This window comes from Leucoraja erinacea, chromosome 22 (genome assembly GCF_028641065.1).
Source record: "Leucoraja erinacea ecotype New England chromosome 22, Leri_hhj_1, whole genome shotgun sequence".
In the NCBI taxonomy this organism is placed as follows: domain Eukaryota; kingdom Metazoa; phylum Chordata; class Chondrichthyes; order Rajiformes; family Rajidae; genus Leucoraja; species Leucoraja erinaceus.
In genome coordinates this window covers 12,308,015-12,334,507 of record NC_073398.1, presented here as the reverse complement: position 1 = coordinate 12,334,507, position 26,493 = coordinate 12,308,015, and the positions used below count along the sequence as shown (strand labels likewise).

Sequence of the window (26,493 nt, the reverse complement as noted above, 5' to 3'; positions counted from 1 at the left end):
TGGCTGAAGGCAAGAAAATTGATCAAAGATAAAAGGTGTCATGACATAAAGCCATAATTTTTATAGAGGAAATGAAAACAATTGCTGTTAGGTTGATAGGGACAACTCTCACAGGGATAAAACAAGTATCAGAGACTACAAATAAAAATAGATTACTGATGATTTGTTGTGAAAATGTAAAATGTAATGCAAATTCTGTATATTTCTCAAAATTGTTTGAGTGACTGAAGTATCTTTGAGCCTTCACTCAAAGTGCTTCCTGGGAATATGGAACGAGGAAACACTTTTTCTCACAGAGAGTGGTGAGTCTGTGGAATTCTCTGCCTCAGAGGGCGGTGGAGGCAGATTCTCTGGATGGTTTCAAGAGAGAGCTAGATAGGGTTCTTAAAAATAGCGGAGTCAGGGGATATGGGGAGAAGGCAGGAACGGGGTACTGATTGGGGATGATCAGCCATGGTCACATTGAATGGCGGTGCTGGATCGAAGGGCCGAATGGCCTACTCCTGCACCTATTGTCTATTGTCTATTGTCTATGCTGTTAAAGGCCTGAATAAAAGGGCTTGTTCAAGAAACTCAACACTGCTGCACAAGATTTTCTTTGTGTGCTGTCCCGAGGGTTTCCTCCGGCTGCTCAAGTTTCCTCCTCTATTCCAAAGATATGCAGGTTTGTAGGTTAATTGGCTTCTGTAAATTGTTCCTAGTGTGTAGGATAGAACTAGTGTATGGGTGGTCATTGATCAGTGCGGTCTCAGTGGGCCTGTTTCCATGCTATATCTCTAAACTAAATTAAACTTCCAGTGTTATCATTCTTCATGATTGCCCATCCTCCTCTCTCAAAGAGGGTTTCCAATCACAGCCCGATAACCTTGAGTTGAATTTAAATGTCAACTACAAACCTGCATGTCTTTGGAATGTGGGAGGAAACCAGAGTACCCAGAGAAAACCCACATAGTCACAGGGAGAACGTAGACAGCACCTGGAGTCAGGATAAAACCTGGGTCTCTGGTGCCTCAGGCAGCAACTCTAACCCTGTGCTTCTTCCTCAGTGGGGACTCTGACTATTTATAATTACTATGCAACATTGTTTATGTTGTCTTCCGACAATTAATGTTTATATATGTGAATACTTACTGCAAATATCCGTTCTCCAGTTAAGCACAAGTGCACCTCTTGCAGCACATTCATGAGCATATGCTTCGAATGATGCACAGATACATTCGTCAATGTTCAGGCAGTTACATGAGGCAGCTATGCACATCTGAGGAAATGTACAAATGAAAGCAAATTATTTTTGTTAAGCTTGTGTTACCATTTTCCTTTGCCTGCATATCTATAAAAATTATTAAACATTCATTTTAGGAACTTGGGCTTCACTGACAAGATTTGCATGTATTATGCACTAAGAATTGACTTGGAGAAGCTGGTAATGAGCCACCGTCTTGAACTACAGGTCCTATGGCCAATGCTACAAAATTCATCAGCATATAATATAAGCGAATAACTGAATTGCATATTACTATTGATAACCATGATGGAGTGATGGAGAATTAATGTTTAGCACGCTGAAGATATATCAATCATGTGAAGTGATTTGTGTTGAGCTTGAAGTTCTTGGACCTGTATTCATCTAGGCAATGTGGAGACTCACCCAAGAATATCCACTCACCCCAGAATATCCAGGTCTCTAATTTATTCTTGTTGCCACAGTATGAACTTGGTTGATGCAATTGAGCTGATGGTCAATTATGACCCCAGATTACTGCCGGTGATGGACTCAGCAGTAGTTGTGCAACTGAATCTCAAGGCAGGTTATTACACCCTTCCTAGCTGGTGACTGTTATTATCTGCTATGTGTCACAAATGCTGCCTATCAGCCCTTTGTGAATGTTGTCTAAATAATGCTCACGAGCATGAGCCGCCTGGTTTTCTGAGGGGCAACAAAGATTACAGTCTTACCAAGTGTTAAAGCAGGATAACAGCAGGAATAATTGAATAATTAGACTTGACTTATTTTAATGTTTAAAATGCATGTAAACCATGACAAATGGAAACATTTCAATTTTATTAAGTTCTACACTTGATTGATGATTTTCATAAAGATAATTTTAATACCAATTTCATGCATTGATGAGGTCATCAAAAGATTATGGAGCAACAGAAGCGCAAATTTAATTCCAGAAGCAGAATCAAACGCTAATTCTGAGCAAATGGAAATATTAGCTTGTGTGACAAGAAGCTTGGTTGAGAAAAGTTTATAGAAAGTCTTAAAAGTAAAGCAACAGCAGCATTTGGAAGGATGTTCTGCAGGTTATAGATATAAAACAGATATAACAGAGATTCTGAGTCATTAAAAATATAAATACAATGAAATTAATCCAGACAAATATGTCCATTAACATCTCATAGATCATCTCAGCCAAGTCTCATATGGAAATATTAACCTCTCAATATTGTTACAGCAAGACTGAGCTAAACATGGATCCAACAGAGATTAACAAGCCTGAAGTCTGAAGAAGAGTCTTGCCTCGAAATGTCACCTATTCCTTTTCTCCAGAGTTCCTGCCTGACCCGCTGAGTTACTCCTACATTTTGTGTCTAACCAGCGTAAACCAGCATCTGCAGTTCCTTCCTACACAGAGATTAACCACCTCTGTTCTGCTCTGACCTACAAAGGAGCATTGATCAGCTGCTTCTTAACATTCTCTTCAACTTGCAGTCTTTGATCAAAGGTTTCCAGCAGAGCTAGTCACAGGTGAATTCCACACCAGTCGCAGCTTCCATGATATCACTCAACTTCACTGTTTCTGTTCCCCATCCCAACAGAGTGCCCCACCTACCTTCACCGGAGCATTACAATGGTCAACCTGCATATATATTGGTCAGCACCTCATTGATTCTCGCTATTTTAGGAGTCACCCCCAGTACCTGATGGACTGGAGGGGTATGGTCCTGATGAGTACTCATGGGTCCATGTTTGCGACTTCCTGCATCCTAATCGTATTAGAGATTCATACCAGCGCAAACCAGAGATACCAGGTGGAATGTCAACTACCATTCCAAGAAGGGAGGGTCCTGTCACAGTACCTGCTAATCCTTCTGCTGACCACTGAGGGTGGCATAAACTGTGTTGTCTTTTGTATAATTGTGTGTCATTATTATTTGTTACTGGAGTATTGAATGCAGTTTTGGTCTCCAAACTTGAGGAAGGACATTCTTGCTATTGATGGAGTGCAGTGCAGGTTCACAAGGTTAATTCCCAGTTTGGCTGGACTGTCATATGTTGAAAGAATGGAGCGACTGAAAAATAGAAAATAGGTGCAGGAGGAGGCCATTCAGCCTTTGGAGCCAGCACCGCCATTCATTGTGATCATGGCTGATCGTCCCCAATCAATAACCCGTGCCTGCCTTCTCCACATATCCCTTGATTCCACTAGCTCCTAGAGCTCTATCTAACTCTCTCTTAAATCCATCCAGTGACTTGGCCTCCACTGCCCTCTGTGGCAAGGAATTCCACAAATTCTGGGCTTGTATACACTGGAATTTAAAAAGATGAGAAGGGATCTTATTGAAACATATAAAATTATTAAGGGATTGGACATGCTAGAGCAGTGGTTCCCAACGTACGCCCCACAGGGGGGCAATTTGATTTTTAAGGGGCGCAATTGAGCGCGACTGAGGAGGTCTGGGTCCAAATTTTCGATTTTTCGTATGAGACAATCCACAAATATTTCAATATTCTAATATAGAAATTTTCTCTCTCTTTATTACCTGTGAATACGCTTTTATGATCATATTTATCATTATTATTATTTTAATACCACCTAATGTTTTTTTCTTTTTTTTTTACAATTTTTTACAATTTCTTGCTCAGAACATTAACTGTCTTTTGTTTATTTCATTTTTCTTTTTCATGGATGCCATGTTCTTTTGAAACTTGTTTAAACCAAGGTATTGGCTTTTTAAGCTTCTTCAGCTGAAACGGAGTTCACTTTTTAAATGATAAGAATGATATATCACCACATGGGGGGGGATCAGGATTTTAGAGGTGATTAGGTGGGGCATGGCCAAAAAAAGGTTGGGAACCACTGTGCTAGAGGCTGGAAACATGTTCCCGATGTTGGGGAAGTCCAGAACCAGGGACCACAGTTTAAATATATGGGGTAGGCCATTTAGAACAGAGATGAGGAAAAACGTTTTCATCCAGAGAGTTGTGAATCTGTGGAATTCTCTGCATCAGAAGGCAGTGGAGACTGATTCTCTGGATGCTTTCAAGAGGCAGTTAGATAGAGCTCTCAAGGGATATGGGGAGAAGGCAGGAACGGGGACTGATTGTGGATGATTAGCCATGATCACAGTGAACGGCGGTGCTTGCTGGAAGGGCTGAATGGCCTACTCCTCCACCTATTGTCTAGTGTCGACCAATTGCGATCCCTATTTAGGTGCTGATGTTTATCTCAGTCTTTTCTCAATCTTGGATGCTCCCATGCAAAGCCTTGCACTCTTGCTTATCATGATTCTAGTAAAAACCTTTTTTGAGTTTAACTTACTCCTTACTGTGTTCTCTGTGCTTGGGCCTACTTATGTCTCCATGATTACAATGAAGGCTACCTAAATTTGGAGAATTCAATGTTCAGGCACCTCGCCTGTGTCTAATGATGATTCGTATATCTCAGACAGAGCACCTGCAATTTCTTCTCTAGCTTCCCACAGTGTCTTTGTATATATCTGATCAGGCCAAGAGATATATCGACCTTCTTTTCCCTTAGGACATCCCGTACCACCTTGACCGTAATATGGACTGTCTTCAAGACATCTCCATTAACTATCCCAGGTTCCCCGGTCTTCGTGTCTTTCCCCACAGTAAAAACAACGGATAAATACTCATTGAGTACTTTGCTCATATCCAGTTCTATCTAAAACTCAGCTATCTCTCCTGTAGCACCTGTGCCCAGGAACATTAAGCTGCCAGTCCTGTACCTCTCTTCACCGGGTTTCCGAAACGGCTATAATGTCCCAGTCACAGGTACCTATCAACGCCCTGACTTCATTCGCCTTGCCTGTCGGGCCTCTCCCGTTAAAATAATTGCAACTTAATCCTACAGTCCTTCGTCGCTCACAGACCTGCTCCTGCCTATACCAACCATTTAACTTTTTAATATCATCTTCCATAGTGGGTGGTGCCACTCGATGGCAGCCTCGCTAACAGTCTGCCTTGTCCTTTTCTTTTTTTTGTTGTTTTTAGTTTTTTGTTTTTGTGTAGCTTTAGTGGGGGGTGGGGAAACGTCTTTAAATTATCTCTTTCTTCGACAGAGATGTGACTTTTTCCGTATCGTATCTCCATCCGCACTGCAGCCTAACATCGTGGAGCTGGTAGCCTCTTGCTGGGGATCGACTTCGGGAGCTCCAACCATGGGAGCCTGTGGACTTAACATCGTGGAGCTCGCGTTCCATTGGTTAGGGACTGACTTCAGGAGCTCCAAGCCGCAGGAGCTTCAACTGTCCCGACGTGGAAGATTTGATTGCCCCGACGCGGGAGCTTCGATTGCCGTCTGCAGGAGCTTCGATCGCCTCGACTGCGGATGGTTCGACTTCCCCGTCCACGGGAGAAAAAGAGGGAGGAAGATAATACGTTATTGCCCTCAATCACAGTACGTTGAGGTGGATGTTTATGTTAATTTGTATGTAATTGTGTGTCTTGCTGCTTTTTTGGTATGACTGTATGGCAAATCAAATTCCTGGTATGCTCTTATATTCTTGGCTAATGAATTATTTGCATCTTGTATCATACAGACTTCCAGCCTTTCACCTGCCTCAGTCATGCACTGAATCTTGCCTCTCGTCTAAACCCACCCCTGTAGCACTGGCAAACCAGCCTGCCAGTTCCTCACCAGTTCAGGTGCGACCCATCCCTCTTGTGTAGGTCACTTGTGCTGCACAACAGAACCTAATTGTTTAAAAAGCTGAATCCCTGCACTTTGCAGCATCTCCTCAGCCAAGCATTCATCTGTTTTATATTTCCATTCCTATCCTCACCAGTACGTGGCCCCAGGTCTAATCCAGAGATCACTACCCTGGTGGGCCTGCCTTTTAACCTTTTTGCCCAATAGCCATTTTGCAGGACCTCATCACTTTTCTTGCTTGAGTCATTTGTGCCAACATGCACAATGACTCTGGCTGCTTACCCTGCCTTGAGAATGTCATGAAGCCACTCCGAGACATCCTGGACTCTGGCACCAGGGAGGCACACACCCTCCCAGAATCTCGATTGCTGCCACGGAATCTCTAGTCTGTCGCCCTACCCGACGAGTCTCAGACCACATTTGCTCTACCTGACAGTACCCTTTCCTGCTGTGCCACAGCCAGGCTTGGTGCTACAGACCTGACTGCTACTGCTGCTCAGCCCTTACTGGCAATGCCCCCCAACAGTATCCAAAAAGGTATATCTGTTTTGGTGATGAATAGGCCGAGATAACCTGCACTCTCTGCCGGTTCCCTTTCCTCCTGGTCACTCACCTACTCTCTTCCTGTACAGTAGGCATGAACAATTTTTATTTCTCTCTATGAAGTTCTCATTTCCTGGATGATCCTGAGGTCATCTAGCTACAGCTCCAGTTCCCTAACGTGGCCTGCAATGAGCTGCACCTGGGCACAATTTCCACGTGTTTAGTCTTCAGTGACACCAGCAGTTTCCCTGACTTCCCACATCATGCAGGTGGAACATTGCACCATTCTACCTGTCATCACTGCTGCGCTAAAACCAAAATTTAAAGACACAACAAACACATGCAGGAAACATCAGTCTGTACCTTTACCTCCTGTCCCCCACTGCTCAGCCTCTTGCATCAAAGTCTCTCCCCCAATACGGACACTACACTACACCTTTTATTGGCTGCTCAATATGTCAATTTTGATCACCCAACCAATCCAACTGCTGACTTTTGAAATCTCAGAGGTTCAAATCTCCCACTGCTCCTCTGACACTGAACTAGAAAAATAAAATACATAATTTACATTTAAATTATGTGTGAACCTGTCTTCGTCCTTCATTACGCACAGCTGCAGAAGTCTGACACCTGTGTGTCTCGACTGGCTGATAGCCAGTAACCCTCTTTGGAAACACAATAAACTGCATATGCTGTACAAAATAATGTTAATATAATGAAATTAACTTGGAAAAGATTAAACTAAACCATTACCTCATAGTAGTTTCTGAAATCCACTGTAGAATGACACTTAGAGAAAACAGACTGGGAATCTTTTAACCGGGCGCAATATTCCATCGCATATATTTCTGTCAAGCAGATGTAAGGATAAAATTATAATTTACAAGAATGTATTACCATTTAATTCAGCAACATTAAAATGTTAGTCCAAACACACATAAGGGCAAACAGGGCCACATCTGTCCGTTTGTAGGATATGTGAAGCAGTATTTGTTTCAATCGCGCATAGCCCCCCTCTCAACTCTTCTCATACAGGTTGTCCCCGGTTAGCAAATGGGTTTCATTTTTACAGATGTTCATGTTGTTTTTGTATATAATTTGGAAACTACAGAAAAATCAAGTGACACAGTAACCATGCTCCACAGTTTTGAAACTGCTCCCTTCCTCTAGCACCTTCCTATGCAACACCTGCATTTCCACCTCCACTCTCTTTCTACCTCATCCACTTGCCCGAACAACCACCCAAGGTGAAACAGCAATTCACATGCAGGTCTTCCGATATGCCCCTTATACTATTCTAACAAAGCCAAAAGTAGGCTAGAGGAACACCGTCTCAGCTTCATCTGTGCATACACAGTATTACAGCTTTTCAAACTTAATATCAAATTTTACTGCTGCTGCTAATTTTTTTTTCTATTATTAACAGAGCAGGCATGATATTGGTGCAGTTTTCCCCGCTCCATTAGCATCATTCAACCTGCTGGGTATGTCCTGCAGCATGCATTTTACAACGCCTTATCTGTGTTCATATTGTTTACCTTTATTTCTTAAGCTACCATCCGGGACGTGCTACAGGTCTCTCCGTTGCTGGACCAGCAGGTCCAGGAACAGCTTCTTCCCTGCGGCTGTTGCACTACTCAACACTGTACCTCGGTGATTGCCAATTGCCCCCCCCCCCCGGACACTCCTCCCACCAGGAAAACAAATATTATGACTGTTTGCACGTAAATAGATTTATTTATTGCTCATATTTATGTCACTCTTCTAGGGATATGCTAACTGCATTTCATTGTCTCTGTACTGTACACTGCACAATGACAATAAAGTTGAATCTGAATCTGAATCTGAGCAAGTTAGTGGCAACCTTGGGTGGAAGATCCTTACCGCCTGAGTAAGCCTCAGGCAGTGCATTCCCAAAGCCCTGCTGCCAGAACAGTGAATGATAGGCCCCCCTGGGAGTGTTGTAGAGCAGAGGGATCTAGGAGTACAAAGAATCCTGAAAGTGGTGCCGCCAGTAGATAGTGAAGAAGGCTTATGTCATGTTGACCTTCATCAGTGAGGTAATTGAAGATGAAAGTTGGGATGTTACAGTTAGACAAGACATTAGTAAGGCCACAGATAAGTATTGTATTCTTTTACAAAGACATAGGAATTATGCCTTTGAGCTGGAAAGAATGCAAAGAAGATTTATGAGGCGGTTGCCCTAAGCTATATGGTGAGGTTAGGCATGCTAGGACTTTATTCTGAGTTCAGAAGGTTGAGATAGAGGTATATAAAATCATGAGGAGAATAGATAGGGTGATAGGATAATCAAGAACTAGAGGGTGTAGGTTTAAAGTGAGAGGGGACAAATTAAACCCAAGGGGCTATCACACAGGGTATAAGGAACAAGTGGTGATCTTATATGGAACAAGCTGCCAGAGGAAGCAGGTGCAATAACGACATTTAAAAGATATTTGCACAGGCACATGGACAAGAAAGGGCAAATGGAACTAGGTTTTTCGGCGTGTACAACTTGGCCAAAGGGACTGTTTCCATGCAGAATGACTCTATGACTCTAAAATGTACATGACCATTAAAAAAGTCAATTGCACATCATGCAACAAATCAATTTTAGGGAATTTCACAGTGCAAGCAGTTCAGTATCTTAACCAAGGAAATGAATTTACTTGTATTTATGCACAGTTTGGAGCAGTAAGATATTAGTGTCAGCAACTTTTTGGATTTCCATATTTAACTGCCTGCATGCATAATCCAGATGTTGCTGTTAGTGTCACAGAGTCGTGGCTGAAAGAGGATCAGAGATGGGAGCTGAATATCTACAAATACATATCCAATCAAAACGACTGGCAGTTGGGAAGAGGGGATGGGGTGGCTCTGTTGGTAAGGAATAAAATCTAATCTTTATCAAGAAATAATATATGATCAAAAGATATAGAATCCTTGTAGGTATAGTGAAAAACCTGCTAAAGTAAAAAGACCCCAATTGGAGTTATTTATAGCCTCCCAAATAGTGGCCATGATGTACACTACAAATTACTTCAGGAGATGGAAAAGGCATGCAAGTAAAGCAATGTTACAGTAGTCATGGGGGATTTCAATATGCAGGTAGACTGCTGGGAGTAAAGGGGGCCTTTCATGGTTGGTGGCTGGTGACTAGTGGTGTTCCGCAAGATTTGGCATTGGGTGTGCACTTTTTACATTATACTGTATGTATCTTGCACCGGCACTCCCAGGTCCCTGTTTCTCAATCCTCTCCCCATTTAGAAAAGAATCTATGCCTTTATTCCTTTTACCAAAGTGCATGACCATATGGTATTCAATTTGTCACTTCTTTGTCCACTTTTCCAACCTGTCCAAGTCCTTCTACAGAATTGGCGGTGATCTTATAGAGGTGCACAAGATCATGAGCGGCATAGATTAGGTAATTATATGGAGTCTTTTACCCAGAGTAGGGGAATCAAGAACCAGGGGACATAGGTTTAAGATGAGAGCAGAGGATTCACTAGGAACCTGAGGGGCAAATTTCTCCACACAGATAATAAGTATATAGAACATGGTGTCAGAGGAGGTAGTTGAGTCAGGAACTATAACAACACTTAAATGAAAGTTGGACAGGTGCATGGATAGGAAAGGTTCAGAGGAATATGGGCCAAATGCAGGCTGGTGAGACTAGTTTAGATGGGAGATCTTGGTCAGCATTTGCAAGTTGGGCCGAATGGCCTGTTTCCATACTCAATATATTTTTTAAATCACATTAAAAAAATACTGTGTAGCAAAAGGTATTTTTAAATAATGTATCACCATTTTCTGAACTGATGCAGGCAGGGGCCGGGACCATTGCATTGCCACATGCGTCAGTTCTCCAAGAATGACTGAATGAAAGAGCCGTTGGTTCGAAAATGTTTTCTACTGATAGAAATTCATCATCTACCTTTCCATTGAAGTTGCCACACAATCCTGTAAAAAAAGAAAATACAAGACATCAGAGTGAGTAGCTCTCCACCTGCTCTCCATTGCATGTGCATTGAGTGTAGTTTGGGTCTTCATGAAAACTAAAACACTTCATAGAAAGAAGCCAGAGCCACTTTTCCCCACAAAAGGCTATATACATTTAAGATGGAAATTAAAAACAATTCTTGCATGCTATTGGGCAGCTAAGAAGCAGAAAACGGTGGAAATACTCAGCAGGTAAGGCATGCTTTATGGAAAGAGAAACTGAGTTACTATTTCACGGAGCAGGAACGTCCTCGGCATTTTTTGTTTTGTTCAGTACAGGCTAATTCTGTAGCATAATCAATGCAACTTGGCGGGAAGTGTAGTTGGGAGTGGAATAGCAACTCAATGTCTCCTTTGTAAATATACTACTCTGCAATTCAGTTCTGGATTAGGCACCCCTTAAGATAATTGGCTAACAATGGCTTATTCAACATTCAGACGCTGCTTTTCTTGCTATCCATGAAGTGTAAACATGGTAAAACATTGACCTTCTATTCATTCAAACAATTCTGAATGTTAATCATACTTAACTATTGCCCAGTTTAGGTAATAGAGATTTCCCATCACTCATATATAAGGACAGCAAAGTGGTCCATTATAACAAAGTTATATTGGTGATGGCTTTTATAGATACTTTGCAACATAATTTGTGAGGGGAATGTCTTGGCTGTGGAAATTCACAGTGATGACCCCGCTTATTCTGTTCTTGCTTTTAGCTCTATTGATTTTACTGTTATCATAGAAAAGGGGGACTCTCATTCATTGTACATCATTGTTCATTGTTTTCTCTGAATAATGGAATAATAGCAAGTTATCACATGAACACTTTTTCTATACCGTCTAATCATTTATTTTTGGGAATTATGGTTCAACTGAATCACAATGTTTGATTAAGACAGCATTGTGCTTCTGCAAAAGTGGTATCAAATAATTAGTTTAGATTTAATTATTCTATTGTAATGTTATGTCATTATTTTTAATTGAATTAAATTGTAATCATACCTCTCACAGTTCCCTTTGCATCATCAGGTAAAGTGATATAAAGTTGTCTTACAGAATTAATGTTTAGTTGCATTTTGATTCCATTGTTTATTGCTATTTGAATGAATTGCGAGGACTGATGAAAGATAGTTATCTGATCTGTAAAAACAAAAAATAATATCATTCACGTTGGGCAATTTATTTCCATAATTCTAAGGCTATAAAATGATTTATCTTACCTTCAATCAATGGTAGTGTAACTGGAATTCCATTAGAGGAAACAACACCAGTCTTTTTGATATTATATGTGCCAATCTATGGAAAAATTGATATTGCTTTGCATTATTTATGAAATTCAATGCAGATGTGAAGCAATTTTGTAAAGAAGCAATAGTAAAAGACTTGCCTTATTTCCTATGAACGTAACACTGTCTAAACAAATCTGTTGATGACCTTCTTGGCATGGATGCATCTCAACAGTTATTATCCAAGAAGAAGCCTAGAGAACAATTTCAAATTCAAATTTCAGAAATAGACAAGGCCTCAGGGCTATTATTAATTACCAATGATCATTGCAAAGAAAGAGTAAAAGTCACGTACAACAGCAGCAACATATGTACAATCACCCATCATCTGATAGCTTTTCTGATCAAATGTTGTAATATGGTTTCCTTCTTCAAATTTACATATTTGAGGGCATTTTAATTTGTAGCATATCCATTCCCCACTTTTGCAGGTGCTGGAAGCAAAAAGAAAAAATACATGTATAACTACATTTATTCGATTAAACAATTAAAACTGAATCAATAAAATATACATGATTCAAACTTGTTATCATTACCATAGCTGGCAGTTGTCAAGTTTTAGTTCCCCATTCAAATAAATTTTCTCACCACATGTACAGGGGCACTCTTTTTTCTGAATGCATCTTTTAGTGTTTCTTATATCATCAAGAACCATTCCTAAAAAATAAACACTTAAAAAGTACATGTCGATGATTTAAAGATACACATTTGGATGTGTTTGACTGTTTTGAAAAATAATTAAATCTCCAATTAAAATATTAAATGATTATTTTGATTGCCAAAGAGAGGTTATAAATCAATATCTGAGAGTTACAATTATATCACTTATTATGGTGAATAGGCACTTTGATGCTGTAAATGCAAGACATCATATTTATGAAATATCGATGAACAAAAGGCACATCTGAAATCAATAGCATTTTTAAAAACATATCTTTGGAGATTTCATGCTAAAGTTATGTAGCTTCACCAGGATTTCTTAAACTTTATTTCTCTTTTATATCAACCTGCTATATAGATAGAAAGATTAATTCATTTTTGCCTAACGCAATATTTGTTACGTTAGTGAAAGTATAGATTCACAAGAGTATTTTATCATCCTGTTTATACTGATTGTGATGTATGCTGTGACATCTGATAAGTTTGGCCAGTATATTTTTTTCATGAAAAAGAAATTAACATGAAGGGAAGCGAAGACGAATCCAAGAATAAATCTATAGACAAGGATTTAAGTTATAACAAAATGACAAAAGGATCAAAGTCTCTGTATCAGTATTCATGTAGAATTTGAAACAATACTGATGAATTGACATGAAATAATTAAGATGATTTGATAGTTAAGGAAGATGACATAGATTGACCTGAATTTTGTAGAATATAGAACATTTAGGAAACTCTAGGAACCAAGAAAAAGTAGATGATTGCTCTGTTAAATAATAATGTGTTAGTGCAAGAAACCAGGATGTATCAGTAGATTGGCTATAGATAAAAAAAATAATAGATTGGCTGACCATGTTGCAGGACACCACTCTTCCGTCTGGAAGAGTGACACCAAAATTCCAATCAGCAGTCATAAGTTCACAAGTTCTTAAGCAGAAATTAGGCCATTCAGCCCATCAAGTCTACTCCACCATTCAATCATGTCTGATCTATCTTTACTTAGAAACATAGAAAATAGGTGCAGAGTAGGCCATTCGGCCCTTCGAGCCTGCACCGCCATTCAATATGATCATGGCTGATCATCCAACTCAGTATCCTGTACCTGCCTTCTCTCCATACCCCCTGACCCCTTTAGCCACAAGGGCCACATCTAACTCCCTCTTAAATATAGCCAATGAATTGGCCTCAGCTACATTCTGTGGCAGAGAATTCCAGAGATTCACCACTCTCTGTGTGAAAAATGTTTTTCTCCTGTGTGAAAAATGTTTTTCTCTGTGTGAAAAATGTTTTTCTCGCAACCCTCCCAACCCCATTTTCCTGCCTTCCCATATCCCCTGACCCGTGCTAACAAGAACCTATCAATCTCCACCTGAAAAATATTAATTGACTGGGGCTCCACAGCCTTCTGTGGCAATGAATTCCACAGATTTACCACTCTCTGACTAAAGAAATGCCTCCTCCTCTCCTTTCTAAAAGTCCATCCTTTTATTCCAAAGATATGGCTTTTGGTCTTGGAGGAAACATATCTCCCACAAGTGGAAACGTCCTCTCCATGTCCACTCAATCCAGGCCCTTCACTATTCAGTAAGTTTCAATGAAATTCCCCCATATCTTTCGAAATTCCAGTGAGTACAGGCTCAGTGCCGTCAATCGACCATCATATGTAAACCCAATAATCCCTGGGATCCTGTTTGTAACCTCCTCTGGACCCACTCCACCGCTAGCACATCCTTCCTCAAATGTGGGTCCAATACTCCAACTGTGGTCTGATGGTCTCCCCTATAAAGCCTCAGCATTACAGCCCTGTTTTTATATTCTAGTCCTCGTGAAATAAATGCTAGCATTGCATTTGCCTTCCTTACTACTGATTCGACTTGCAAATTAACTTTTTGAGAATCCTGCACCAGCACTCCCAAGTCCCTTTGCACCTCCGATTACTGAATTCTCTCCCCATTTAGAAAATAGTCTATCACGTTATTCCTCCTACCAAAATGCATGAATCCATACTTTGCTACACTGTACTCCATATGTCACTTCTCAGCCTTCTGCAGGGTCCCTGCTTTCTCTACACTACCTACCCCTCTACTTACCTTCATATCATCTCAAACATAGCCACAAAGCCTTCCATTCCCTCATTCAAATAATTGATTTACAACCTAGTGGCCGGAGCACAACTCCTGCGGAACACCACTGGTCATTGGCAGCCAACCACGAAAAGCCCCCTTTTTTACTACTCTTTGCCATGTGCCATCCAGCCAACCTATTATCCATGCTAGTATCTTCCCCGATACCACAGGCTCTCATCATCTTTAGCAGCCTCACATGCAACACCTTATCAAAGGTCTTCTGAACATCCACTGACTCTCCTTTGCCTATCCTGATATTTACTTCCTCAAACATTTTCAATTGGTTTGTCAGGCAAGATCTCCCCTACACAAAACCATGCTATCTTCGGCCTATTTTATCATGAGCTTAAAGTACTTAGAAACTTCATCCTTTATAATGGACTCTAACATCTTACCAACTACTAAAGTCAGGCTAACCGACTCTTCTGCTTTGCTCCCTTCTTGAATAACAAAGTATTATGTGCAATGTTCTATTCGTATGGAAACACACCTGACTCTTGAAAGATCACAACGAATGCCTCCACAATCTCTGCAACCATCTCTTTCAGAACCCTGGGATGCAGTCCATTCGGTCCGGATGACTTACCCACCTTCAGCTTCCTAAGCACCTTCTCCTTAGTAATAGCCACTCCACTAACTCCCACCCCCTGACTCTCGAATTTCAAGCATGTTGTTGGTGTCTTCCACAGTGACGATACATGGGAAAAGGTTAATCAATTGCTCTGCCATTTCTTTATTCCCTATTATCACTTTTCCAGCTAAATTCCAATGTCCACTATTGCTTCTTTCTTACTCTTTTATATATCTGAAGAGACTTTTAATATCCTCAATCCTCTTAATATCCTATTATTGGCTAGCTTACTTTCATATTTCATTTTTTCTCCCCATATTTCCTTTTTAGTTACCTTCTATCATTTTTCTAAAAGCTTCCCAATCCTCATGCTTCCCACTAATCTTTGCAGTGTTATATGCATTTTTATATTACTGAGTTCCAGTAATCCCTATACTCTGCATGTCACAGACACAGCATTGTTTTGGGATTTTTTTCCCTGTGCAGTTGCCAGAAATTTAAGATGTCACTAAACCAAGTGCAGACCCGTGGGGGGGGGGGGGGGGGGGGGGGGGGGGGGGGGGGGGGAGGGGGGGGTAGAGAGTGAGGGGGGGGGAGAGAGAGAGAGAGAGAAAGGGGGGGAGAGAGAGAGAGAGAGAGAGGCAGGGACAGAGATAGAGGGGCAAGAGACAGAGGGGGAGGGGGGTGGAGGGGAGGAGGAGAGGGAGGGTGGGTGAGGGGGAAGGAAGGGAGAGAGAGAGGGGGGAGGAGAGAGAGAGGAAGAGAGGGGGGCTGAGAGGGGATAAGGGAGGGAGAGGGGGGAAGGGTAGGGGATGGGGAAGGTAGGGGGGAGGGGATGAGGGTGAAGGGAGGGGGTAGGGGAGGCTGTAGGGGAACAGGGGAGAGGAAGGGGGAGAGAGAGAGAGAGGAGGGGGGAGAGAGAGAGAGGGGGGAGAGATAGGGGGAGAGAGGGGGAGAGAGAGGAGGAGGGGGGGGAGAGAGGAGAGGGGCGGGCGGGGGGGCGGCAGGTCAAGGGGGCCCGATCTGAGGACCAAAGCTCCTATAGGATCCTATAGCGCGCTATAGGCTCTTTGCTGAGCTGCCTAAAGCAGTGGAGGACCGGCCGATTGTGGCTTCCACCAGCATTACGGTTGCGCTGCGGACACGGAGTGGAGATCATCCCCTGTGACCGGTAGAGAGGTGAGGGGAGAGGGAGAGGGAGGGAGGAGAGGGGAGGAGGTGAGAAGAGGAGGAGGGGGGGGAGAGCGGGGCGAGTGAGTGCGCGGCGGCCTGACTGTCTGGAAACCAGCAGCTGAGCGGGCGGGGGAGGGGAAGGTGCATGGCTACACAAGCTGCACTGGCAGCGAGAAAAGTTCTTCAGCGTGTGGGCGCCTCTGAGCTCATGATTTGCAGAATAAAGGTCCTAAAGCGGAGCTATAGGCAGTGGCGAACCAGCCAGAGTGTCAGCTTGCCCAATGGCAAGTGGGCCCCTGATGAAGTGGGCCCCCTATATCAAGTGGGCCCTTTGTCTCCTGACAAACCATATATTTTAGACCCAGTCCGCCACTGGCTATAGGATCTTTGTTGCAGAACTTTCTCGATCTTTCAAAGAACGGTGGGGGGGGGGGGCGTGGAATAATGTACCTCGTGGAAAACTGCGCATGCGCGTTGACAGCAGCTGCATTAATGCACAGCGGCAGTGGGCGGGGCCAGGGGGCAGGTGGGGCTTGATTGGTGGGCATGTGGGCATTGTGATGTCAGCAGCTGGCAAGCGGCAATTCTATTTTAAAAAGTGAGTTTTGTGAACAATTTTATTCAAAATCTTGGGTAATAATTGACCAAATTTAGAGAGGAATGGTTTCTCAAATCATGTTAAATCCCTACCGAAATATGTAAAAATCTCACAAGTTTTTGCGTCTAGTTTTCGAGGAGATACATTTCAAAGGCAAAATGACCCCCCCACACACACACACAGTTTTAAATGTATACTAGAGCAAGTGCTGACCCGTTGGGTCTGGTCCCCGAACGTGCTTCAGACCCCGAGTACGGGGAGGGGGGAGAGGAGGGGGGGTGTTGTTACCGAACTGAACTCACTGTGGGATGAATGCATTAACGGAGCCACTCTGCTACTGGATCCGAAGTTGTCCGTGCCGCTGACGGTAAAATCTGTGAAAGCGGCCCCATCAGAGACTGTGAGGCCTCGCATCCTCGGCGCTTCTGACACGCCGGCTCTGTCACGCTGGCTGTTCCCCCACTGCTTTTCGCCCGAGGGCGAAAAGCAGTGGTTGAACTTCCGATGTTTGGCTTGAAGCAGCGTGGCAGAGCCAGGCCGGGCACCAGCAGTATGGAAAAATGTCGGCGTTTTTCGAGCAGAGCGCTTCAGACCTCGAGTACTGAGTTATGGTGGGTGGCCAGCAGGCGGCGACAAAATGAGTGAGTGGGGGGAGGATTTTATTTTTAAATGTGTACATAAAAATGTCTAAATGTTTTGAGGAGTGCATGAGTGAATGTAAAAGTGAATTAGCTAGCGAAATGGAAGAAATCACGGAGTTTCAGCGTGTGGGTTTGGTGGACCTAGGAATCAAAGGCTGCATCTGACACACACACACACATACACACACACCCACACAGAGTTTTAAAAGTATATAGATAGATTACATTTTATTTAATTCACCCATTTAATACCCAAACATACCTTCTGGACAATCACATGTATTCACACATTTATCACATTGACTTTGGGGATCTGGGTCAGTACAGGTTGGAATGCAGGAGGATCCATACTCTTTATAAACTTGATTCTCTGGGCAACTAGGTGGTGCTGGAAAAAAAAAGAGAATTGATTTTATAAATTGAACTATAGTCCAGCACTAAAAGATGATCATAACATTCTTATTTGTCAGCTTATTCAGGAAGATTAAAATAAAAATAGCAAATCCACAGATATTTGAAAGAGTTTAGTTAAAGTTAATATACCAGTCAGCTGAGGTAACTTACCACATTTTAAATCATTCCGCCAATTTTGCCATTGACTATAAGTTGCTGTTGCACACTGGCGTGCTGTTTCTTCAAAAGTATTGCATACAATGTTAATTTGTCCAGCTTCCTGAGAGCAAACATCCTTCAGACAAATTTGCATATATTTCCTTAAAATGTCGCTGGTAGTGCATTTCTGGAAATAGTTCTGTAACTTTTTACAGTCCTGAACATTAAAAGAGGAGAGTCACAATAATGAACATTGCAAACAGTATCAGAAAACAATGCACTGCCCTCTTCAAATAGGTTGCATGGTTTAAAAAGTTAACCCTAAGTACTATCACTATTCATATCTTGTGGTCATAAATCCTGAGGAGTGTCAAATGGTACCCGAAATCTCATAGTCATGGAAACAGGTGCTTTGGCCCAACTTGCCCATGCCAACCTCCAAGCCCCAACTACAATAGTCTCACCCACTTGCATTTGACCCATATCCTTCTAAACCTATCCTATCTATGTACCTGTCCAATTGTCTTTTAAACATGATAGGAGCTGACTCAACTACCTCCTCTGATAGCTCGTTCTATATACCCACCACCCTTTGTGTACAAATATTGCCCTTCAGGTTCCTATTAAATCCTTCCCCCCTCACCTTAAAAATTCTCATCTCTGAAATATGTTTATTTCAGGAAATAACTGAAGATGCATACATATGGAAAACCGTTCTATCAAAACTAATTAAAGGTGATGAATCCAAAGGAGTGATAGGAAACCTAGAATATCTTCTGATTTGTGTCCAATATGAATGCGGCCAATTTGAAGCGGATATCAAATGTTTATGGGAGAGGAGGAAACTGATAGGCATGAATGTAACATGGAAATATTTATCTTTAAGCTTATTTTGCCAGTGATGTATTGGTTGAACAGTGGAATTTCCCCATAAATTTACATTGTATAATACCTCTGGGTAACAAAAATCTAATAATCCCACATTGAAAATTAATTGCCAATTATGAGGAAATTTCAACATTTTTACCTTTGTCTCCTGGAACAGTTTCCTCCCACATCCCAAATATGTGCGAGTTGTGTAGGTTAATTGGCCTCCATAAATTGTTCCTAGCGTGCAGGGAATGGATGAGCAAATGGGAGAATATGGAACTAGTGTGACCGGCTGGACTCAGTGGGCCATAAAGTCCTTAGTCATTTTAATAAACAAATTGAATAGTTCCTCAATCAAGATGACATAGATAGATTAAAGTCAAGACATCTGTAATATTCATGTTTTAAAATCCAGGTAGGAAACTTTAGGAGCCAGGAAAGCAGGCACTTTTTCAGTCCATTGGATACTTCACCATCCTGAAGATGATTTTGATGAAGCCAATTTCTAATTTCAGTATTTGTTTTTTTGGCATGTTTGGCATGCCACTTTTATCAATTTGCAACATATCTACATTGTTCCTGACCATTCTTTTTGCACAAAATGCAGAAAATCTCTTTGGCTTTCCTTTCCAAATTTCTTCATGCGTAAAATTTCTATATCACATTTTGTTGCTGATTGTATTGTCCTGGTGGGCAGTTTCTAGGCTGTTTTTTCCAGTTACCTATATATTTTTTAATAAAGTTATCCCTTATCTCTTTAGCCATGAATGGATTTATGTTTCAGTAGCTGGAGATTGTGTCCTTAATGTAAACTGCTTTGGCCACAAGAACAGCATTAAATCAAGCTCTTTGGCCCACCATGTCTGTGGCAACTATCAAGCACCCATTTATGCTAATCATACATTAATACTAGTTTTATTCTCCCCACACCACATTATTCTCCCCCATAGGATTAAAACAGGAGGCATATTTTGGGCGCAACATGTACCAGGTACAATATGGTTAAGTTTGGTAATTTAGCTTCATGTACTTCTATTGCCCATACACAACTTTTTGTCTACTTTTTTCTTCAGTTTGTGTCAACATAAATGGAAATGGCTGAATCCTCTCCATCTCTCTCTAGTATTGTAATAAATGACCATGCCAGCTGTGAGGCAGCTATAGGATTTCTAATGTTCTTTACAAAGGATGTTTTCTTACTCATTATTAAATATCTACAATTATTGCACTCTTATTGCACATCTTCAACTCCACAGTTAGCAGCTTCCCTGTTTTTCCAACAGTTGTTACTGCAACAGATTTATGCCAACATTATTTACATGGAGTAAAATTTATTTAGTAAAATTAATAATTAATCTTTTATGAAGCTGTTGCATTTGGGAGTGTTGCTTAGGTTGCTCAGCATCATGCAAAATGGATACAATTTCCCAACAACATTCAATTCATCATTAATGTAATAAAAATAAATAAATGCTGGTTTATAACAAAGATAGGCACAAAATGCTGGAGTAACTCAGCATGTCAGGCAGCATCTCTGGAGAAAATGCATAGGTGACAGACGATGGATTGAGCATCTCTGGCAAATTCTATCCATTTTGCATGACATGCTGAGCAATCTAACCAACACTCCTAAATGAAACAGCTTAACATTTTGATTCAGACTAATTGTAGTAAGGAAAGTGGGAGAGAAAAAAAAACTGGAAGCAAGAAAGAAAAACACAGGTCAAATCAGGGTCAGCAACAGATGAGCGCAGGGGAGGAAGTTCCCTGATAGACCAATTTTTGGCTAGAGACTGGTCTGAACCCTAGAGGGATACATAGAAACATAGAAATTAAGTGCAGGAGTAGGCCATTCAATCTTTGAGCCAGCACCGCCATTCAATATGATCATGGCTGACCATCAAAAAATAGTACCCTGTTCCTGCTTTCTCCCCATATCCCTTGATTCCGTGCACCCTAATTTACTCTTTCACCCTTTCTTACTCGTGAATTCATAGCAAAATATGAGGTGCCATTCCTCCAATTTGTGTGTGGCCTCAACCTGGCAATGGAGGAGGCCCAGAACAGAAAGAACAGAATGGGGATGGAAAGGGGAGTAAAAGCACCCTATACTGCATTTCCTAGTTCTAGCAATTAGTAACATTTTAAATAATGTTCATATTACTAATCAGACAAATAGCTATAATATCATGCAGCACACATTGGTTTAATACTCACTTACTAGGGATATGAGAATATTAAATAGGCTATTTTCCCTATTACGGATATTAAAATCCAACAGGCAATGCATCCAGTTCTGCTAGTTTCCTCATGGATGTTTGATATTAAAATTGCCTTTTCTTGTTTGTATATTAAATTATTCATTTCCTTCTTTCCAGATCAAATTCCTGATCCTTCCTTTCTGCTATATGTAATCTGTTTACTTTCTTCTCTATCCATTCACTACACAAATGGAGACATTGGTGTCACACTTATGTTTCTTTTACTTCCATAATTTATCCCTTGTCTTCTTTCTGAAGACAGACACAACCTTATTCTTAGCAAATGCCCCAGCATGTGATATTAGGAATAATCCATAAATTAACATAATTTACATTATTTTCCTAATACTTCAACATATTTCTGTGAAAGTTGTCTCATCTTTTATTGATTCCTGCATGAACTACCACCTTTATCTACCTTATTTTCCTTTTGTTGCATACATATTTAGCCACTCACGAATCCTTTACGCTGGTAGTTACAAAGTAATCTGCCAAAAATGCAATGTCACTATTTAAAGGGTCATTCATAATGACCATTTGCTGGCTGTAATGGGTTTTTTTTTTGGTTTTTTTTTTGGGGGGGGGGTCTGCACAAGAAGCATATGCTCCTAATTATAATGGTGCTGTTTGTGATTATCCTCCCTTGCATTTGACAATTGTTAACCACCAGAATTCTTGAAATTGAATATTTTGTATCCAGAAATTCCTCAGGTTTGACACAATATTTATATTAATGCCAACCACCTCAACCAGCCAACAATTGCATACCTCCAAACATCAAGCTGGCAAAATGAATCTCTTTCAAAATTCGGCTTTGGTCACGATAAAATGACTATGTATTAATGCTTCCTGCTATACTCTCCAACAAACCGCCATGTGAAAGGCACCAGAAATATTATTAGTTTGTGGAAAGAAGCATCGAATTGTGCGGGTTGAAGAAATGGGCCATGGGCAAATTCTTGGATGAATCAGCTGCTGTCTAATCCATTTTGTAGTTAAAGGTTTCTATAAATTAATTGCTTGTAATTTAAATATTGAGGAATTGTTCTAATGGAAGATTCTTGTATTAGAAATATATGTTTACATTTTAAAGTTTCAAATATAATAGTTATCGATAATGATAATGAAAAAACACATTACCTGAAATATTTTGGCACCAAGTACAAAGTAATATGCACGATTATAGATATATACTTATGGAGAGCAGTTCTGAGTGCAACTTAAATGTATCTATATATCCTTATTAGTTTTAAACCCCTCGAAAATGAGAAATCTAGTAATTCCCCCAAGGCTTTCCTCAGAGCGTATTGCATTTTCCTTTTTAAAGTATGTAACTTACTTGAGCCTTTGCGCATTTTGTTTTCTCTGAAATGATGGTCTCACAGGGGTCATTTGAAGCACTCAACTGATATTGAAAGACAGTGACTAAACAAAAAAACATTGCAGAGAGAAAGTAAGTTTCATTTTTTCATTAGTTTGTAGAATAGCTTACATAATATTTGCCAATCCAATGAAATATGAATGATTACTGAGATTTAATGATTTAATTGTTCTATCTGATATCCAATTAGAATTTCACTTACGCACGGCATCAAATTTTTGGCCTGCAGGAAAATTGCCACAGAGACCACATAACTTCGCATTATATCGAGAATGAAGATTGACCTGAATAAAGGCAATAATAACTATAGTTAAGTCTAACTATAACTAGTGTACTATATAATTCATGGAAATATTTATAGTTTCGCAGTTTTATGTGATATGTTTTTTTTTTGTTTTTTTTGTGTTTTTTTGGTGTCTTTATGTGGGGGGAAGAGGGCACGGTGCGGGGGATACCGTCCTTCAGCCGCTTCCTGGTGAGGACGCGACTATTATTCGAGTCGCGTCCTCCCCCCCCCCCCCCCCCACAGCGGCCTACCTACCTGGATTGGCGCGGCCTTTCCTGCCGGGATCGACCGGAGCTCCAGCAGCGGCGGGACAGCGCTGGAACATCGCGGGGCTGGCGATGCCTTACCGGGGGTCGCCGTCTGGAGCCCGGAGTGCTGGACCTGCTGCACCAACATCAAGGAGCTGCGGTTTGCAGAGCTCCCAACGCGGGCGGCGCTGATGGACAGCGCGGGGTCCTGTGACTCTGCCCAGCTCGACCTGTGGACTCAGGAGCGGCAGACTCCGGCAGCGGGAGGCGGCTGATCAGAAGGTCCGGGCCGCTGAGGAGGAGGATGCTCACCGTCGGGGCTCGGCGTCAGCGTTCCACCAGCCCGGCGTGAGGGCCTGAACATCGGGCCACCCGGGGCGGCGACTGCAGGTGCTCGGAAGGCCCCGACTACGGATGGACACGGAGGGGAGGCTGGCTGGACTATGGTGCCGTCCTCACCTGGGTGCCATTTATGTTATGTTGTGTTGTGGACTTTTTGTGTTTGTGCTTTTGTTAAATTTTTAATTCAATTTCAATTTTATTTTTTTTAATATGTTTTATTATTTATTTATTATTTATTTTTATTATTTTTCTTGTGATTTTTTTTAACGATACTGCTGTACGGGAAATTCATTTCGTTGTCTCAAAGTGAGGCAACGACAATAAAATTTGAATACAAGAATACAAGAATACAATGTAATGGAAATAATTTGTTATCAGCAGTAACATTTATTGAAAGTGTTGTCTTCCTGTTATCTCTAGCAATGACTGTCACTGTCAGGAAAGGAAATGTTTGTAACAATGGTTTGTACAGCTTTCTAAATCAGATGGAATGGTTTTAACATCTGTCCTATGCATACAATGTAGTAGAATATTGCATAAAATTGAAGCATTCATATTGTGTGATACTCTACATAGAACAATGTTTGTGCTGACCATGATGCCTAGTCAAACTGATTTTATCTGCCTGTACATTATCCATACCCCTCTATTCCCTGCACTTCCACATGCCTATCTAAAAGACTTAAATACCACTATGGTACATGCTTCCAGCACCACCTCTGGCTATGTGTTTCAGGCCCCCACCACACTCTGTATAAAAAACATGTCCTGCATATCCCCATAAAACTTTCTCACTCTCACCTTATAGCTATGCCTTCTACTGTTGGATTTTCCACCCTGGGGAAAATAATCTGATTGTCTACCCTATTTATGCCACTCATAATTGTATATACTTCTTTCAAGTCTCCCCTCAACCTCGAATGTTCAGGAGTAAAAAAATCCAAATCTATCCAGCCTATCTCTATAGCTGAAACTCACTAATCCAGGCAGCGTGCTGGTAAACTTCCTCTACACCCTCTCCACAACTTCCACATCCTTCCTATATTGGGGCAACCAGAACTGCACCCAATATTCCACATGCGGCCTAGCCAAAGGCCTATAGAGCTGCATCATGACTTCCTGACTCTTATATTCAATATCCCTTGCATAGCACACATACGCAAGCATACCATATCCTTCTGTACCAACCTATTTACATGTTCTACCACCTTTAGTGAGCTATGAACTTAATCCAAGATCCCTCTGCACTTCAATACTGTTAAGGATTTTGCTGTTATTGCTATTGTATACTCTCTCCTTACTTTCAACCTTTGAAAGTGGAACACCTCGTACTTGCTCAGGTTAAATTTCAACTACCATTTCTCCTCCCATTTCTCCAGCTGATCTATATCCCGCTGTATCTTCTGACAGCATTCCTCACTATCTTCCAAATCCAAAATGTTCCAATTTTTGTGTCATCAGCAAACTTACTCACTAAACCATCTATATTTACATCTAGGTCATCAATATATATCACAAACAGCAGCGATTCCAGCACAAATCCCTGCGGTACTCCAGCTAGAATCTACCTTCCACCACAGCCCGCTGACTTCTATGAATAATCCAGTTCTGAATCCATACAACCAAGTCACCATGAATCCTGAGGGATATTATCAAAAGTCTTACTAAAATCCATGTATAAAAAAAACTATCTACTGCCTATCTACATCAAATTCTTTTGTTACCTCCTCAAAAAGCTCAATCAAGTTAGTGAGACATGACCTGACATGTACAAAGCCATGCTGGCTGTCCCTAATTAGCTCATTGTCTTCCAAATGGGAGTACATTCTATCTCAAAGAATTGTCTTCAATAGTTTCTACCACTAATGTGAGGCTCGCCAGCCTATACTTCCCTGGATTCTCTCTAATTCCTTTCTTGAACAATGGACTTCCAGGATGTCACCCATGGCTAGAGAGGAAACAAAGATCCTTCTCAAGACCCCAGCAATATCCTCTTTTGCCCCCTTCAATAACCTGGGATAGATCCCATCAGACACAAGGGATTAATCCACCTTAATATTTTTCAAGCACCTCAGCACCATCTCGTCAATCTCAAAATCGCTAGTTATTTATATTCTCCTCATTGATTTCAGACTGGAGAATATTCTACTTTCTAGCTCACTTCTGGTCTGGTGCCTGGGTTTTCTTTGCCGCCCCACCCTGACTGCACTAACTGTGACCCCTGAGCTATTGAGAGCGAGTTATTTTGAGTATTTGATCTTGTTGCTGTGTTAGAGCTTTGGTGTGCCATGGGCCAGAGAGCAAGGTTTACGACACGCTGTTTTGAGATCTGTTTTCCACATATACCAGTCAACAAAGCCTGCTAGTTTCAATGTCTTTATGTTCATAATCTCTTGATTTTTATTGACAAATAATTTTTCTGAAAGTTCAATGGTGGAAGATGATCGATCTCTGCTCCTGTTTGGAATACGTTACCCAGATTTCTCAGTTGTATGGAAAGTACGGAACATACAAACCCGAAAGACTGAGTTCAGGGTTAACAGCTTATTGCTCCAGAAAGATGAACTAAGAGTCTTCATGTAAAATGAGGTGTGTCAATTGCAGTTCTACCTTGAAGTCCTTGAAACTCCCTTCACCTGTATCCTCACCATCTCCATTGCAGGGGACAAACTTCTGACCGATATACACTACAAACCAACTGACTCACATGGCTATCTAGACTACATGTCTTCCCACCCTGCCCCCTGTAAAGACACCATCCCCTACTCCCCTAGCCCTTGCTGTCTCCTCACCCTTCCTTAACCCTCGAGCTGGCTCCTCCCATACCTCCGCCCTCGGGCTCCTCCTCCTCCCTTTTTCCTTCCTTCTCCCCCCCACCCCCCATCAGTCTGAAGAAGGGTTTCGGCCCGAAACATCGCCTATTTCTTTCGCTCCATAGATGCTGCTGCACCCGCTGAGTTTCTCCAGCATTTATGTGCACCTTCCACTGATCAATTGCCAGGTTTTGTCCCATGCTGCCACTAATTTCCAGGCTTCTCCCCAATACTACATTCAGT

At 41.4% G+C, this 26,493-nt stretch overlaps 2 protein-coding genes across 2 annotated transcripts in view; both read right to left on the bottom strand.

The window, feature by feature from the left end:
- Positions 1 to 11,734, bottom strand: part of LOC129707998 (mucin-19-like) — a 46,467-nt gene extending 34,733 nt beyond the window's left edge. Inside the window, exons 1-5 of the mRNA XM_055653550.1 lie at positions 11,663 to 11,734; positions 11,445 to 11,582; positions 10,248 to 10,403; positions 7,197 to 7,291; positions 1,132 to 1,258 (exon numbers count right to left, since the gene is read on the bottom strand). Coding sequence (XP_055509525.1) covers positions 1,132 to 1,258; positions 7,197 to 7,291; positions 10,248 to 10,403; positions 11,445 to 11,517 — 451 coding nt within the window. The 5' untranslated portion in view covers positions 11,518 to 11,582; positions 11,663 to 11,734. The remainder of the gene's footprint in view (positions 1 to 1,131; positions 1,259 to 7,196; positions 7,292 to 10,247; positions 10,404 to 11,444; positions 11,583 to 11,662) is intronic.
- LOC129708004 (mucin-5B-like) overlaps positions 11,674 to 26,493 on the bottom strand; it is a 37,264-nt gene continuing 22,444 nt past the window's right edge. Inside the window, exons 6-12 of the mRNA XM_055653561.1 lie at positions 22,764 to 22,845; positions 22,520 to 22,605; positions 18,062 to 18,266; positions 17,760 to 17,885; positions 12,265 to 12,385; positions 12,024 to 12,162; positions 11,674 to 11,922 (exon numbers count right to left, since the gene is read on the bottom strand). Coding sequence (XP_055509536.1) covers positions 11,779 to 11,922; positions 12,024 to 12,162; positions 12,265 to 12,385; positions 17,760 to 17,885; positions 18,062 to 18,266; positions 22,520 to 22,605; positions 22,764 to 22,845 — 903 coding nt within the window. The 3' untranslated portion in view covers positions 11,674 to 11,778. The remainder of the gene's footprint in view (positions 11,923 to 12,023; positions 12,163 to 12,264; positions 12,386 to 17,759; positions 17,886 to 18,061; positions 18,267 to 22,519; positions 22,606 to 22,763; positions 22,846 to 26,493) is intronic.